At 33.0% G+C, this 19,619-nt stretch overlaps 1 protein-coding gene across 1 annotated transcript; it reads left to right on the top strand.

Annotated features, from left to right (window-relative positions):
* Nucleotides 1-8,716: 8,716 nt before the first annotated feature.
* On the top strand, nucleotides 8,717-9,733 carry LOC133335016 (connectin-like). Its single transcript, XM_061543312.1, has one exon. The coding sequence runs from the start codon at nucleotides 8,717-8,719 to the stop codon at nucleotides 9,731-9,733; it is 1,017 nt and encodes a 338-aa protein (XP_061399296.1).
* Nucleotides 9,734-19,619: the final 9,886 nt, after the last annotated feature.

Genomic DNA, 19,619 nt, shown 5'->3' with positions numbered 1-19,619 from the left:
AAACTTACCTAAATGAAATGAAATTTAGCATAGACTCTAGAAAGACATGCAAATCACATATATAAGTTCAAATGTGTCAAAATTCCTTCAAAAAGGCGACTTCTTTTCGGATACATACGTAGAATATACCCAAAGTGGTGAAGGGTACCATATAGAAGGCCCAGTCCGACTTTACACCTTCCCTTACTTGTTTTTTAACTTGGTTTTTGGTAAAAAATCGGCGATTTTCCAAAAATATTTTTTCAACGGTACACCATGTTGTTAATTTTAGAGCGAAGTCAATAATCCTAGTTCATACCAGAGACAGACATGTACTCCTTCTAACATCGTTGGAAATTTCGAATTACGATGTTCCAGTGAGGAGTTATCATGCCCGCCATCCAAAATAAGGACTTTTCTTTAATAACAAAAAACAACAACAAACATTTTTTGTAAATTATTATTCTTCTCTTTTAAATCTTCAACTATATATGTGCAAAGTTACAAACCTTAACAAGCATTGGTATTGATTTACCAGCCCATTGAAAATCTTGAAAAATTACATCGATTTACAAAATTTAGCTTATGTTGCAGAAGAGCATATGTAGGGTTTGTTGTTAGTCTGCTCACATATGCGCAGTGTTGCCAAAACTTTGTTGAGGAAAAATGCTAGATTTTGTTGAAAAAAATGCTAGAAAGTGCTAAAAAATTTAAAAAAGTGCCAGAAAAAAGTGCTAAAAATTTCTAGAACAAAATTGTTAATATTATATAATGAAATATTAATCAGAAACCCCATTTATTCTTAACGGCTATTCGTTGTCGATTTAGCCATGTCCGTCCGATTGACGTCGCAATATTGAAGACAGAGCTTTGGAATTTTGCACATACGTTGGTACTACTCCTATGAAATTTGATATTGGAAATGGAATATATCAATCCTTTTTAGGTACACCATACCCCAATATTTGTTTTTTAAGCTTTTAGGCACAAATATTTGTATATTGTGTTCTACCTGGATATATAGTCTTCTTACTAGAACTTATCAATATTGGTCCACTTTTAAGGGTAGCCCTCATCAATTGCATTGGTTTTAATTTGATTGTTGAAATGTTGTTGAGTAAAAATCTCCCTATCAAAAATTATTAATAAGGGGTAGCCAGAGATGGCCGGTCAGAAACAGTGACGTAAATGACATACATTTCCGACGTATAATACATACGTCAGAAACGTCGGAATCCTACCCAAATCCATTTGGTTTTTGACAAAATAGCTATTTCCATTAATCAATTGGGAAATTACGCATGCTTTACTCAAATTAATACAAAATTTCAAAATTTTCTTCTCAAAAAAATTTAAAAATTTTTATCAGTTCTAGTAAGGAATAGTAAGATATATGTAAAAATAATATATATTCTTGAAAATAACTTTATATGCTGATAATATTGAAATAAATGACGTTTACTACATTTATTATATTTTATACAGGTATATGACGTTTTCGACGTTTACACCTTTTTGACAGTCGGAAACCTAAAAATTCGTCACACGGACCATCCCTGGGGGTTGCCCCCAGAGAGCGGTACCCTCCCCATTATTCGGCATTTTGGGGACGTCGGACACGCAACCGAATTGACTAATTTTTTTTAATTTTTTTGTTTTGATGGATTTTGAAATCTTCCTACTAAAATATAAATACTAATAATGTCCAAATTTGGTTAAGGTATATATCTGTAATTTCACATTGCGTACAAATATGAAGACAATTATCAATTTTCGTCCCATATGCGTACTTTTAAGGGTTTATAATCGCATTCCAAACAGCGACTTTAATAAAAAAATATATGTTTGCCAGAATTTTTCTATTTTGGTCCTTATTCTGGCACAATCCCAATATAAAGGGGTACACTCGCCTTTTCGGTAATCTAAAGTGGTTATAACTTGACATTTGGGATTCCCGCTGAGTAAAAAACCTGTTTTCAGAAAGTTCCAACATAATTCATGTTCATTATTTTTACATCGCTCTCATGAAATGTACAACTTAATTTGGATTTTCATTTTCCCAAATAAACAATTTACCAAAAGACAATGTCATAGTACCCGACCATTTTTTAAGAAATTTGGAATGCACGGCACTTGCTGGATAGCATTGGAAAATCAAATTAATCGAGTGAAACATAGCGAAAATTCAATGCGTCAATATGAAATCGAAAAACATGATTTTTTGGATTGAAACCAAAATTTTGTAAAAAAATTCCTAAGAAATTAAAAATGCTAAAAAAAGTGCCAGGTGCTAGATCAATTTTTTTGGTGCTAAACGGGTTCAAAAAGTGCTAAATCTAGCACTAAAAGTGCTAAATTGGCAACACTGCATATGCGTAAAGATCACATATATAAGTTCGTTGAACTTTATGCCAACGTTCCTTTGAAAAGGCGAAGTTTGTTAGGATACATATGACAAATATACCCAAAGTGATAATGGGTTTCATATAGTCGGGCCAGTCCGACTTTATGTCCTTTCTTACTGTTTTTTTTTTTTTTTTTTTTTGCCTTATTTTTTAATGGGTGTATCATTAATATTCAACTTCAATTCATTCGAGGACATAATCCACATACATACACAACGTACTAGCAGACAATTAAAGCAGACTATAAAAGTTCCAATCTTTTTATGAAATTTGATAGGACGCCAATTTTTTTTTCCGTTTTTACTATTTTTTCATATTTTTTACACAAAGTAGTGTTACACAAATATATCTTGGTTTAAGGAGAAAGGTAAAAAAGTAATGCCAAATCACTAAATTTACATAACATAATATACATATGTCATTTGTAAATGTTCACAGCTTTGCTAAAGGATAACAAACAGAGGGAGAAAAGATGACAGAAAAATAAAAAAGCAAAACGAACTGGAAAATGTTCACAACATGCAAATATGAAACTACACACCCAATTTCTGTTTTATTCAAGTCAACACACTTAAGAACTAAATTAAATAAGTGTCTATGGGAAAGTAGAAAACAAAGCGAAATTAACTTACACAGCCAAACAAGTTTTTGTTTCCTTTTGTGCTTGATTCTATTACCTTTATATATATATTCGACCACATATTTCTTTGCTTATGGCTGGAAGGTTTAATTTCAGAATAACAGAATAATGGGAAATATACTAAAAAAAAAGAATCACAGCATGGCGGAAAAAACCCATTTCCATGTTAATTTCAGCTGAAATATGTGTGCTAAACGTTACTCACCGACTTTGTTCACAAAAATAAATCTGTTATGAAATTGTTTACAATTTGAATAAAATTCACATATATGTACATTTTTTGTAATTTGGGCAAACCATTTTTTCTACAAACTAGAAAGAACGGAAAAACGACATAACGTGTTGTATTGTTACACAGAAACTATGATAAAACCAGTCCAGTCAGGAAAGAATGGGAATCGGATTACAAACAGTAATTAAAGTCGATATAAAAATCTGTAGATCTTTCATATATAATTATTTGCGATTTTATATGAAAGCTAGACTATATATCTAACTTTATTTTGTTGTTTAATTTTAAGAAATTGATGTCCCACAGTCGCCTTTATTTCATCCATGCTGTTAGTCCCACTTTGCTTCGTATTGGTTGTATCTCATGTATTCAAATGATGGTTCCTCCCATTTACCATTTCACCCTTTGTTGTATTTATTCAATTTACTGTTTGCATAATGGTATGTATGCTATCATTTTCATACATTTCATAAAAACATAATATGCTAATTTGTCATATGTGTCTTGTAAAATCTCTGTTCTATTTGGTCATATTTCTGTAAACATTCTCGACTATGAGAACAATGAAAATCATAACAAAACAATATCAACCATAGAGGACATATTACTTCAAATGAATATGTTGGAGTAGAAATAGCTAAATGAAAATCAGCAAGGATTGAGGCAAAGTTAAGCGAGTGCGACTATGTGATATCCTGCACATATTTTGGTACATACGGATATGTAACCAAAGGCAAAATACATTAAATATTATTATGGATAGCAAACAAGCTATAAATGCAATTTCTTCCAAAACAGTACTGGAATGTATAAATACCATTAATGATTTCCCACAACAAGGACCTGTACGAATTATAAAGGTACCAGGCCACTAAGGAATCATAGGCAACGAGATAGCAAATCAACTAGTCAGGAGTGCTACTGCACTACCCACAATAGCGAAACACGCCAAGAAATGAGAAAATGGGCGATTGAGACCCACAAAACGCTTTGGGAAAATAAGGGGACAGGAAAAATCACCAAAATTTTAAATTTTATGGGGTGGCCCAAGTGAAGACAAAACTAAGGAAATCTTAACGCTAAACAAAACAGAAATAAGCCGACTGACGGGTATTTTAACGGGACACCTCAGCCTAAAGGCACATCTACTCAAAATTGGATGCGAAAATAGCAGATTGTGCAGAGCGTGTGGGGAAGACAGTGAAACTCTGGAACATTTCCTGTGCCATTACCCAGCATTTACATACCTTCGGAAACAATTCTTGGGAAATGACACTCTTCACGAACTAACCCATCTGAGGGGTGTGAATGCAGAAGACTGAAGTAGTTCACAAAAACTACGGAACTCCTAGATTCATAGGGGAAACAAACCCAATTTTTTTTTTTTGCCCAGAGTGGTCAATGATATCATATAGTCGGCCCCGTGCGACTTTTGACCTTTCCTTATTGGTTAAGTACGAAAATTTGCTACACAATGGGAAGCCCTCATATTGGGTCTTTGTCATTGAAAATTGTCTGCCAGTCAGAAACCCAAATGTGAGACACTCAGGTAAATGGTTCTAGCCGGCGCCTTAGTATGAGGCCTACTTAAAAATATGAATACACAAAGTGTCCGGTACCACAGTGTGGTGTATGATATAATAAAATTCTATAGTAATGCCCTTGTTATACGATGTAATGTGGAGATTTAAATAAAAATGTTAACATCTATATACTAATGTATTTTAACATATTATATACACGCTGATACATACATATATAGAAACCCACAACATCAACACATTATTTGACATACCTCTTCTTTGTAATGCTAAAAAACATCGTTGGCCAGCAGACATGGTTATGGTTATGTGCAAGTTTTACTTTTATGTTTATTTAGCAAATAAAAAATAAAACAAATAGTAATAAATAAAAGCAATGTTAGCAAGGATGGAGAAAAAATATACAAAAAGAAAAAAGGAGTAAATTTTAGAAAGAAGGATGAGAAAATGGCTGTAATCATAGAAGCAGAGACAAAATCGGTTTCACAGACCTTTTTTTCCGGAATATGGTATGAAAAGGCTGCGTATCATCAAAATAGTTTGGTTGTGGTTTTCCGGAGAATTTATCTAACATTATTTTGATTACAACCGACGAACATGTATAGGACGACGTAGAGTAAAGTAAAGTAAAAATGGTTGAATTTTCTCAAAACAAAAAAGAAAAAAAAAACAGTAAGGAAAGTTGTAAAGTCGTACGGGGCCGACTATATGATACCCCTCACCACTTTGGGTATATTCAACGATGGGATCCTAACAGATGTCGCATTTTTTGAAAGACCATTAACATGAAATTAAACATGTCATTTTGCAATCTATACTAAATTTTGGTCAAATATAGAGTTGCTTCTTGCAATGGGACAAAATTATGTAAATAAATTTAAAGCAAAATATCGAAATCTAAACCGATTTCATCGAAACTTGTCAAATGTTCGGCCACATTCCGAGTTCTTCATTTACTTATAAATCCAAATTTCGTGCAAATGGAATGATATATGGGGACTTTGGTGCACCATTTACACAAAATCGGACGAAAATATATATGGGAGCTATATCCAAATCTGAACCGATTTTCACGAAATTTAACACAAACCGTTCTAGGCTTAGTTCAGAATGTTATGCCAAATTTCGTACAAATCGAAGGATATCTAGGGTCTTTTGTGCACTATTTACCTAAAATTAGACGAAAATGTGTATGGGAGCTATATAATCTGCACCGATTTTTCCCAATATCAATAGGGTTCATTCTTGGGCCAAAGAAGTGAACTGTGCCAAATTTCATCCAAATCGGATCACAAATGCAACCTGTACTTTGTTAACAAGAATACATGGATGGACCGACAAACGGACATAATATATACAATTATAATTTTTGGTAGGAAGATTATTTACCAAAATATGTCCGATTTATCCCAAATATACACTGTTTTGTTGTACGATGTTTTGCCATGTCAAAGGCATTTCTCGATAATTTCTCCGATGTTATTGACATTTTCGGCGACCGAACGACCTATTTTCGACTAGGACGGTTGACTAGACATTGAGAACCCAATATACCAACTTACAGCCAATTTTTAGTTCGAAGATGTGCTATACATGTACCAAATTACAGCCAAATTCGATTGAAAAACGTGTCCAAAATACCGAAAATTTGATTATATTGTTATATGGGAGCTACATTAAAACGTGGATACATTAAAAATGCAATACAAGACATCCTAGGAGTAGGGGAGACTGGGGCACCTTCGGCACTTTTTTTAAAATCTAGTACCAAAAGGATATAACAAATTAGTATTAGTTAAACATTTTTACAGTTTTGTACAAAAAGTCAAATTCGCCGAATGTGCCCCAACCCGGGGTAGCTTCGGCATTTGATGGGACACATTCGGCATCATAGTCATAGCCTGGTAATTATCATCTCTATCAGTCTGGTTGAAATTCAAATCCTCTAAAGGCTCTATTTGGTTTAACACTAGAAATACTTGGATTTCGTATATACCTATATTAACTATAATCGGTCAAAATGATTTAATTCTGAAAAAAATTTATTGTGTAAAGAAATTTGTTTAAACTTATTTTGTAATATTTTTTACATTATTTACAATCATACAAACCGTTGTTATTATTTGTTTTCGGTGAGAGGGCTCTCAAGATGGCCGATTTTTGGCAATATAGGTATAGCACATGTGAATACGGGGAATGAAAGAGGGAGGGAAGCAGCTACTATGATTAATAAACGTAGTTCTATGTGGTACAAAAAGTCACTAAATTTTAAAAACCTGTGTCATAATATACACAATTATTTTTGTACTTGAAATTGAACTGTCAAAATGACCGCCTTCGGCAATCTAGTGTTTGAGTTTTGGGGCTATATTTTCTAGCGGCGGACGTTAACATTTCAAGGTCACACACACTATCAGAAATAGCGTTTTTTTTATCGCATTTTCGTGAATGCATATTACAGGATTATTTTTAAAGACAAACTCAAAAACATTTTAAGGAAATAATATTGCACTGTATTCATTTGGCCGAATGTACTTTTTATAATTTTTTTCGTTTTTTTTTTATCAGTCTTGTAAAAATATTATATCTTTAAATTTTTGTATAATAATAGACATCGTAATTAACCACTTTTTAATAATATTGTCTTAAAATTTGAAAAGTTTTATGCACGAAATACTTACGGAATGGAAACATTACAGAAACACCTGTAAAAATACAAAAACCCGTGCATCTAAATAAGTTTATTAGCTAGAAACTTCAAACTTTGTGACAGTTATTTATTTCGATATTCGATACATATTTATCGAAACTTGTGATGTACGGTCAGAGCTTCCTATCGAAAACGCGATTGCCGAAGGTGCCCCGATGCCGAAGGTGCCCCAGTCTCCCCTACTAGCAAGTCTGTGAAGAATTTTTATTCTGATCAAGAATATATATACGTTATCTGTGCAGAATTTTTATTCTGATCAAGAATATATACACGTTCTTCGTTGAATATTACGAGGTGTTGCAAACGGAATCCCACATTTTAATGTACACTCCTCCTATGATGGGGGGTATAAAAAAAGTTCGGTAGGGCCGAGCACCACCATGTGATGTGCCTTCCTCAATTATTATGTGTGGTTGGTTGTTTATTTGAGAAAATGTCACTCCGTTTGGAAAACTGGAACTTCGATAGTTTTTTTCCGTAATGACAAATTTAAGATATACTCCACCATATGGTGGAGTTAATAAAAATAATTGTAGCCGTCCGAATTTACTGCCTTGATTTGATTAGGTTATAATTATTTTTTCACATTTATACATACGTTCTACAAATACACTCACATTTTGCTACAATCAAAAATACACTCTGTAATATTTTAATTAAAATATAATGTTCGAAGAATATTGCTCAAAGTATATAGAATGTAATGTAGTCCTAGGAAATCCTTGCTTGTAGGAAAGGTGAAATGCAAAATTTTCACCATTTCTGTTCATTTGAATTAAGTCATGCTCTGGAAAATGTCAAATGAAATGAAAACAAAAATGCGAAGACATTTCTGGCATAAACTCAACACATCAGAACACAATGCCTTGATGAACATGCAGTAAACATTACGACACACAAATAAAAACACTGATAGAAATAGAAAGAAACTCCTAGGTGAATTCGAAAAAAAAAACACAACAGCCACATTTGTAGTAAGCACATCGACGTCGACATCAATGCCATTAACAGAATACTCGAGTACCTGATAAATTGCTCAAAAGTGGAGGCATTCAAGTGGAAAAGATGCAAGGAAACACACATCACTTGAATGTCAAAGACATTTAACCTGTCCGAACATTTCAGATTTGGTCCTGTCAAAATGTCAAATTTCTCCTTAAAGGTTAGGGAAACAATTTGTTGTTTTTGTTTATTTTTTGTGTGCATTTAATGCAAGCTGGACCTGCTGCACAAATTGTTCACAACGAAATAGCACTTGATACAATTTCATTTTCAATTTTATTTGTCTTTGTACTAACTCATTCTCTATGTTTGCTTTTGTTTATTCCAGATAACAATTTCATTTGTGACTGTCGTTTGCAATGGCTGTATGAATTGAAAAATCGCACTCGTTACCAGCAGTTGCGTGACTCTTTGGATGATTTTATTTGCACCTTGCAAGAACCGCGTCTGCACAATTTTATTGAACCCGTACCCAGCCATGTTCTGCAACTGCTCAATGTGGGCGGATTGAGTTCGGCTACCAGTTCGGATCAGTATGTTTCCACCAGTGGTGTGGCAAACAAGAAACGTCAAAGCAAAAATCGCCAAGGATCCCAACGAAGGGCCAACAATAAATTTGATGGACAGTTACAATTAACCGAGGATGTGGAACAGCATATGCATGTAGAGAACTCTGCCTCACTGAAGAAGAAACGGGCTCTAACATTGTCCCAATACCAGGGCATTGGCGCCGTTGAGGTGGGTAATGCCGGTGAAGCCAACAGCAAAACTACCGTTGAAAGCCATTACATATTTGGTGGCCCGGACAGCAGTAGCAATGGTGACATGCATAATGATTATTTCGAGGCCGGAAATGCTGGCCGTGTTGCCACTCACCCATTAAAGGTGGAAGACGATTTGGAATTGTTGAAACACAATGCCCTGTTCCAGCAAAATAATGAAATTCTATCAGCCAGCCACAGCAATCTCCTGGATGCCGTGGAGGTAGTGCCAAAACAGCCATTGGGCATTCAGGTGCGTCTCTTCATGTTAAGATCGGATCGTTTGCCGTGTCACGAAGTATTGAGTGATCCCACAGAATTGCCGTTATCGCGAGATCTAATGGATGCCCGAAGCAGTAATGTCCAAGTCCTGACACCAGTCAATGCCGCTGAAAAATCATGTCATGTCCATAGTATTTTACTGCTGATATTAGCCATAATGTATGGTACACAAGTCGGTTAAAGGGAATGGCTGTTTTTAGGGCATCCACAACAAAAAATGTGTGCAGATTTTTTCAACAGGGTTTAGAAGAGGGTTTAGAAATAAATATTTTTTGGGGTAACTGTAAAATGAGAAAAAAAAACAAATACACAAAAAACATTTTTACACTTACAAAATAATTGCTAAACAAAAATATTTTTAGGGGTTATTACAAGGACATTAACTGAACACAATTCTAAGGAACATAAACTCAATTTGGCACTTGATAACTGTGGGAGACAAAAAAAAAATGATTTTGTAAAGAAAATTTTAATTGTGGAAAATTAATGTTTTCAGCAAATGCATATGAATTTCCTTCTATAAAAACTGATATGTTATTTTTAACATGCAGTAAACATTACGACACACAAATAAAAACACTGATAGAAATAGAAAGAAACCCCTAGGTGAATTCGAAAAAAAAACACAATAGCCACATTTGCAGTAAGGACATCGACGTCGACATCAATGCCATTATCAGAATACTCGAGTGCCTGATAAATTGCTCAAAAGTGGGGGCATTCAAGTGGACAAGATGCAAGGAAACACACAACACTTGAGTGTCAAAGACATTTAACCTGTCCGAACATTTCAAATTTGGTCCTGTCAAAATATCAAATTTCTCCTTAAAGGTTAGGGAAACAATTTGTTGTTTTTGTTTATTTTTTTTTAACTTTTATGCAACTCGTATCTAAAATGCTATAATGATGAATGTTGAAATGTATAGTTTCTATTATTAATTTTGTTAAATTTTCTTGAAATTGTTCTTCATTCAAAAATTGCTGAATATCATGTTCTATACATTATTTAATGATTCCTTTAAATATTCAAATGTTGATTTAAAAACAAATTTTCTTGAAGATTTAATTTGAAGTTGCCGCTTACATCCGCCTGATTTGCAAAATTCACACCAATTTTTTTTTTTTTGGAAAATTTTAAATTTTTGGGAATATGATTTCCCATATCCTTCCTTTTGTAATAGGGAATTCATATTTCCCAATTTCCAAAATCGTTTCTAATAGGGTTGATTTTTTTATTAGGTTTTTGCAGATTTTGGGGAAATAACTTCTTCTGCCTAGTCAATACTTATACACGCTTTCTCAAAAAATTGGAAGCCATATATATATATATATATATTTGATATTTTCAAATGAATGTGGAGGATATACTTTAAAGGCAACTTTGCTTTTTAATTTCTCTAAAGTATTTTCAAATATAAATTAAATGAAGAAAAATATTTCTTGTTTTCAAATTAACCGCACGAGAGTGTATGTCGCAAATATTTAAATATTGTCTCTTACAGTTTGAAAATGCCCACTTCCTAATTCGAAACATTTATTGTCCAATTTTACATGGAATAACCCATAAATATATACACAAATTAAATGAAAAGAAAAAATAATTAAAAAAAACTGAATATTTATTTTTTTTCTAAATTCACCTTGTGTTCTTATTGTATTTTACAAGAATTTTGCGTTGTGCTTTTTCTATATAGTTGTATAAATAAAATAAATATAAAATAATATTGATACGAATGAAACTAATTAAGCGAACATTAGGATGAGAGTAATATAAAATAATAATAATAAAAAAAACAATATATTTAAAACTTTTTTAAATTCTATTCGGATTAATTATTTAAAATAAATTTTTTGATATTATATAAATATTTTATTATTATTTCAATAATAAACATAAGGCAACTAGTTCTAAGAATAATTTATAGATTTGTATTTCAAAAAAAAAAAAAAGAATATGACAATTATTGCTTACATGCTTGCAACTCTTAAAAGGAGAAAAGAAGAACAAGAATAACAACAAAATGATATTATATGATATTTTCATTTATTTTTATTATATTTTTTATATATAGACATGAAAAAAAAGAACGCCAAAGCAGTCCACTAATTTTAGTTTTCTTTTTTAAATAGATGATAATTTACAAGTATACAAAACAAAAACACATAATAACAAACCAAATCAATGTAATTGTAAATACACTGATGATCGTCATAAATAAAAACTGAATAACAAAAACAAAAATGTCTTCAAAATTTTGCATTATTTTTATTACGGCCTAAATTATTAAATGATTCTCGATCTGGCTTTACTTTTACGAATTCATCGGTAGTATGTAAATGATAAAATTTTTATAAATGGAAACTAACGAAGCTATTACAAAATTCCAATAAATCAACATAAGTATGTACATATGTATTTAATTTAGAATTTACATTTTTGCAATACACTTCAGCTAAGAACAACATTGAGTATTTGAAGAAAATATCAGATAGCTAATTGTGACCTTCGTCTACTTCTTACCCAATAGGATTTTAGTTGTGATTTGAAATATCATACTTGGAGATAAACATTTATTAATATGTAGATGTAGCTCCCATGTATATATTCTTCCGATTTATTCTAAATGATGCAGCAAACGGTAACGTTTCTCCGATTGCGATAGAATTTTGCATACTACATATTTCACATTGTGCATAGAATGGTTTATATTGAATTTCTCTGAAATCGGTTGAGGGTTTGCAAATTGGGCCTAGAATGACATGAAATTAGTTTTGTAGAAATCCGATTATATTCAAGCGTAGCTGTCATATGAATTTTCGTCCTATTTCATTTAAATCGATACACTATGGGCCAACGAACCCTTTTTTTGGCCATAACTAGAGCAGTGGGGTTATGAAATAATTATTGGATATAAAGGTTTCGATGACTCTGATTACGATTCTGCAAGCAAAAAGTAAAAAATGTAGTAGGGTGAATTGAAAACGACGGTCAATTTTTTAAAAGTTGAATTAATCTATTTTTTAATAGGTGTTGTAGAGCTATGACCACCGATTACAAATGTGAAATCAGATTTTGAAAATCAATGGGAGTTTGAAGTGCTATTTTTTTAATTTTTGTTAAAGTATTAGAGACAATTTTCAACGAAATTTTTATACCCTACACAACTATGTTCTCGGGGTATTATAGCTTTGTGCAGCCCCAAGAGTTTGAAACGCCGCGAAATATTGGTCCTAGACCCACCTTTAAGTATACCGATCGTCATATTTCGAGGGCAACGCCTAAAATGTTAGGTGCTGATCAGATAATAGTTTTCGGATGAAGTGGACCGAAAACTTAATTATTTGTAGTTTTCGAGTCGAAAGCCGAACATCACACCACAACCCACGGCGAAGGGAATCTGGACAATAGCTGTACTGAATACTCGTAATATTCGGAAAATATGTCATTGTGAGGAAGAGGTGCTGTTTACCTCTAATCGGGCAAGAGGTTGTAAATATCACGAAATATTGCCTAGGCAATTATTTATACTCTTTCGAGTGGAGCTTGATGATCTAAGTTTTGCAATGAAAAGGAAAGCCAGGAGAAGAACCTACGTACCCACCATCATGCGACGCGTTTCGCCGTTGGTTAAGCGGCTCATCAGGCATATTGGACAATGTGGCTTTAATCTGCTGTGATAAGGACTTTTCCTAGAATGAAGACAAATGTCGAACTTTGACAAATTTGAATTTAATTCGCATATGCAAGTTTCGCATCAGGGCGGAATAAATACAAGTTATCAACGTACGACCTTTGCAAAAGCCACATTGCTCAATATGCCTGATGAGCCGCTTAACCAACGGCGAAACCCGTCGCATAATGGTCGGTACGTAGGACCTTCTCCTGGCTTTCCTTTTCATTGCAAAACTTAGATCATCATGCACGACTCGAAAGAATATAAATTATCACTTAAAATATATCTCCCATATATAGTTTAGTCCGGTATTATATAAATGGTGCACCAAACTCGAAATATTTGCTCGATTGAGGGAAAATTTTGCACAGCGTACTGAATTCCGTCCAGTTTGACATCTGTGAAGTTTTGTTGAAATCGGTCCAGATTTACATATAGCACTCATAAATAATTTTGCTGGATTTCATACAAATGTTACAGCAAAAACCAAGTCTGTCCTATTGATATGCTATTTTCCATTGATTTCAGAATGGAATGTGTATGGTTTTTTTTATTGGTTCAAATATCTATGGTCTTCCAAAAATGCTATGTCCGGATATCCATATACCGGATATTGTACAGGGTATCATATGGATGATCTGAACGGCAAATTTATGTGCAATAGCTAGATTTATACATTTTTTCCAAAATTCACTTTTATATGTAGTCTATTTTTTTAAACTTATGGCATCATCATTCATTTATGGCACCAACATAGCCCAACCAAAATACTTTTACGCGTTTAATTTATTCCACTGCAGCAGAGTGTATTTAATGTTCTCAACCATTTCTAGCAGACTTCTGTTTAATACTTAGTTGAAGATTTATTCATTCACATCCTTCTCATTGTGGTGGATCCCTTTTTTTATTATTTATTTATTTTTGTTGGACTTCACTACGCTGTTTTCCAGTTTTATTTTGAGCTCCGTCTTTTTAGGTCAAACGCTGTGTAAATATACACTGTAATATAAGATAAACTAAAGACACGACTATTTTCTTTTTATTATATGGTTTGTTTTGTTTGCTAGTCTAAAAAACATAAAGGATAAATGGGTGTATAAAAAGGCAAACTAGAACATAAAAAACCCACAGCAACAACAATAAGCCACAGAGTAGGAATGGAAACAGCAACAGCAACGACATGAAAAACTGAATAAATATCAAAAAAAAAAAAAAAAAAGACACAGCTCAAATTGAAAGAGTTGTGTTTACAGCTTCGTTGGGGAAAGGTTTCGTTGCACAAAGATGTTGGCAACGTTTTGTCTGTTTTTCTTTTCAAAAAACCATAAAACAACCTACACATATACTAGCGTACAATATAGTAAATATCTTTAATGTGGCCAGACAAAAGTTACAACCACATCTATGAACTTTATATTTATGCCTTATAAAAATGGCAAAAAAAAAAAAAAAAAAAACACCGGGAACAAGTCAATAGCATCACTTCAGTAAATCAATAACATTCATTTAAACGCATATTTCATATTTTTTAGACTAACAAGAGGAAAAAATATATTTTCTACTGAACATTAAAATGAAATGCCAATATTTAGGTTACAGAAAAATATCTGCAATACACCCCACTGCATTTACACTTAATGAGATCACTTCTCCCACTACACGATGGATAAAGAACATAAAATAAAACTCTATGTCGATTTATACATTTGCGTCCAACTATATGTCCGTACGTCTGTTGAAATCACTAGCAACATTGGCCCATATTTCCGGGTAGTCCCCTACAATGCTAAACTCCACTATTAGGTATCTCTGGAGTTTTGGGAACGTTTTTTAACCAAACTGGCCCAAATTTAATTTCCTCATATAACACTACGTCACAAATATGGGTATATTGGGTATCTTGGACCCGTGCTTCAACTAAAATAGCTGTAATTTTATATTTTGGTTTATCTTTGACTATAAAATCTCCCTACCAAAAATGATAAATATTGCTCCGAATTCCTTGGTAACCCCCATTTAATGATATTCCTTTTAATTGAAGGATATTTTACTTGTCATTCCGCATGCAAAACTTCGAATTATTCACCGGAGATCCCATAAAATACATTTATTCTTGATCAGAATAAAATTCTATGCCGATTTATGCGTTTCCGTCTGTCTCTCCGTCTTGTGAAGTCACGATAGAGAACGCAATATTTTACATAGGGCTCTGAAATTTTGAACAGCAATTCCTAGTACCGTAGGATGGTTGGTATTGCAAATGGGCCCACGTTTTGCTGTAGGCCGCACATAACGGTAATCCTAATAATCGGGAAATTAGAGACCCCGGACATGTTTTCCAACCGAATTGGCTGTAAATTGGTTTTTGGGGTTCTCAATGAATAACACATATCTGTACCAACAATTATTAATATTGACCCATGTTTCAGGGTAGCCCCACACAAGGGTGCCAACGCATATTTTTTGGGGAATTTGGACACCCTTTTTCAATAGAGACGTCTGTAATTTAGTGATTTGGTTTATCGTTGTATAGCAAATGCCTCTACCAAAAATTAATTATATTGACTCAAGTTGCAGGGTGGTCCCTAAATAACGGTTACCCCCATATTCGGGGGTAACAACACATGTTTCAAGCGAGTTGGCTATAATTTGCTATTTTGGATTCTTATGGTATAGCACATCTCCAAACTTTATATTATTAATATTGACACAGGTTTCGGGGTTGGTAATCGGTTTTCGGTACTTTGGGGATTTGAGACACGTTTGTCAAACAAATTGGTAGATCATTTCCATACCAGGTTTCTGGATAGCCTCCATTTGCGGGTTTTCCAGTCAGCCTCCATATAACGATAACCCCAATATTCGATATTTTTGGGATTTTGGGCACGTTTTTCAATCAAATTTGCTGTAATTTTGTATTTTGGGCTCTCATAACTGTACGCCTACATCTCTGAACTAAAAACGACTTCACTATCCAAAATGATCAATATTGATACAGGTTTTGGTATAAGTCCATAAAAAGACAGCCCCCATGTTAAGATGATTATCTACAATGGGGGCTGTCTTTTTATGGGCTTATACCACGTCTTATTCGGTGTATTCATAACATGAGTTTTGTCCTAGGGGCCCTCATTAATTTAACATGTTAATGAGGGCTCCAGTAGGGGGTATAAAAAGTTCGTCCGGTCCGAATTTAACATAGTTTTAACTTGTTTAATTCATCAAATTTTCCTAACAAAGTTATGAATGTCTGTTTGCGGGTTGTGTATAGCTGCCATTGAATGATATTTCTAACCGATGAGGCTGTTATTTGATATAAAATATCGAATTACAGCACGTGTTCATTCTCTCCAAAATACCCTAAAAATTTAACTCAGTGGAAACCCAAACTACCAAACAACAGCTAATTCGATTGAAAGACGTTCCCAACCCTTCGAGAGCATAAAAAATTGTACCCGGTAGAACTTAATAACGTTTTTACTTGTTTCATTTATTTTCATAGTGGTAGATGCATTTTCCAATCACATTGGCTGATCCAGAATTTTGTGTATTTTCGAAATGTAATTTGTCATTCCGGTTTCTAAATGAATAAAAAATATTTTTGAAGAAAAATTACAATGTAGGACAATGTTTTGACAATTTTCCGGGCTCCTAGTCGAATTTGAGTGTGTTCTACTCTACTCTTCTCTTTATACCCTTGACCACACTGTGGTACAGGGTATTATGTCTTTGTGCATATGTTTGTAACAGGCAAAAATAATCGAGATAGACCCATGGTTCCTTTTGAGAATATGCATAGAATCACTTTCTGAGTCAATTTATGCATGTCCGTCTGTCCGTCCGTCCATGTATTTTTGTGAGCAAAGTACAGGTCGAATTTATGATCCGAATTGGATGAAATTTGGCACAGCCCATTTGTTTGGCTCAAGGACGAACCCTATTGAAATTGCAGAAAATCGGTTCAGATTTAGATATAGCTCCCATATATATTTTCGTCCGATTTAATGTAAATGGTGCGCCAAAGTCACTGAAAATCATTAGATTTGCACGAATTTTGGCATAGCGTACTGAATTACGTCTACAATGATTTGTGCTAAATTTCGTGAAAATCGGTTCAGATTTAGATATAGCTCCCATATAAAGTTTCGCCCGATTTTATGTAAATAGTGCACCAAAATCCCTGGAAATCATTAGATTTGCACGACTTTTGGCATAGCGTACTAAATTAACTCTATCATGATATGTGTTAAGTTTCGTGAAAATCGCTTCAGATTTAGATATAGCTCCCATATATAGTTTTGCCCGATTTTTGGTAAATGTTACATCAAAGTGCCTGCAAATATTTTGATTTGCACGAATTTTCGCATAGCGTTCTGAATTATGTCTAGAATGATGTCTGCTCTGCTTCATGAAAGTCGGTGCAGATTTAAATATAGCTCTCATATATAGTTTCACCCGATTTTGGGTAAATAGTGTTCAATAATTTCGTCCCATTTTATGTAAATGCCGCACTAAAGCCCCCTTTATCTTCGATTTTTGTATAGCGTACTGAATTAAGTATAGAATGAAATGTGCAAAGTTTCGTGAAAATCGGTTCAGATTTACATACACCTCCTATATAAAGATCCATAGTTAAGCCGATTGACACAACTTACTGAAGTTAATGTAAATTAATCTCTGGCAAGTTTCCTTGAAATCGGTTTAGATATAGATATATCATAGCTTCCATATATAATTTCGGCTTATTCATGTTTATTGTACACCAAATAATCAATGGGTGTTTGATTGAGATTAAACTTTTAACAGTGCAGCATACCGAATAGATTGTGTCAAGTTTTCTTGAAATCGATTTACAAAATTTAGCATAGGTTGCATAATGACATGTGCAAGGATTGATGTTAGCCGGTTTGGAGATAGATAAAGATCACAATGTTCCTTCGAAAAGGCGACGTCTTTTAGGATACATATGTAGAATATGCCCAAAGTGGTGAAGCTGTTTTAACACCGCCCATCTATTGGTGCCGGCGAATTTTTTGTATTTTTTAAACCCACAACTCATGGTAAATGGTGCATAAAACATCACTTAACTTGTGTATCAGTACTAAATTATTTGCATTTTTTATAAAAAAAAAATAATGGAATTATTCATTACAAGTTAGACTTTTTTTCATGTGAATTGTGTTTCAAAGATAAACAAAATTTTATACAGATTTCTAAGAAATACTGCCATATTTTGCTGTTTTAAAAATAATTTGTATGCTATAAAAATAATTAAACAAAAATAAACTGTCCAAAGTCGTATTAAAATAAACTCTATTTTTCACAAGAGTTGGTTTTCACTTTTCCGATAATTATAAAAAAAAGAAATTTTAAACCAACTGAATAAAAACCGATGCTTTTAATTCCTAATTAACCCAATTTATAATGAAAAACTAAAAAAATACTAGTTAGGTTTTGAACAAATGCTAGTACTGCATTGTAAAACTCGTAGGGTTAGTGGTAACAATAAGTGAGTTATAACATAAATAAAATAAAACCAGATCTCTTAACTAAAATCCGCATCGAACAAGTAAACAAATATTTCATTTATATTAATGTAAATACTAATAAAAGCATCAACTTTATTGTGTAAATGTAATTGATACTGTGTAAACAAAATAACATTCAAAAACTAAATTAAAAAATACTTGTTTCTGATACATTTTTCTAGATGGCCAACATTTGAAATATTGTATTGTAAACAGGGACAGGAATTCACAAGTGTGTACAATAAGAAATATTTACAACTTTAGTGTAAAAAAATTGCACAACAATTAGAGCTTTCTGAATTATACACATACTCTTGAAAAACAAAAAAAAAAAAAACTTAACATTCCATATTCGAGTTTTTTTTGTTTAAGGATCATAATAATTACAAAAAAGTTCAGGGCTGAAAATTTGTGGAATCAGTGTGGTATTTGGTATATATTCACGGCATAATTATAGACGGAAGCCTCATTTTGAGAATTTGAAGTTGTGTGGCAATCCTTTTTAATTTCTAACACTTCTATATCTATCAATTTCAAACAATATTAAAATTAAACTCCATAAAATTTTATTGGCATATTTTTAACAAACTAAAAATTATTGTTTTTATGTATTTCGATATAAATATGAAAAAAGTGAAAAAAACGTAAAGTTTGGACGGGCCGAACTTTGGATACCCTCCACCATAGGTATACTGACAGATACTTGACATTAAAATATAGGGAACATATATAATACAAATTTCAGAAATTTTTAATGAACAATTATACCATCAGCCTTATGGCTAATGAGGTTGTGTACACTTCGGCGCGGTGAAAATGTGCCTCATCAAAATATTGGTTCTAGACCCCATGTTTCTTTGCACCA

This window comes from Musca vetustissima, unplaced genomic scaffold, assembly GCF_032173495.1.
Source record: "Musca vetustissima isolate MV318-11 ecotype Yass unplaced genomic scaffold, APGP_CSIRO_Mvet_v1 utg58204, whole genome shotgun sequence".
In the NCBI taxonomy this organism is placed as follows: Eukaryota; Metazoa; Arthropoda; class Insecta; order Diptera; family Muscidae; genus Musca; species Musca vetustissima.
Note: the sequence above shows the minus strand (reverse complement) of the source record. Positions and strands in the feature narration are given on the sequence as shown.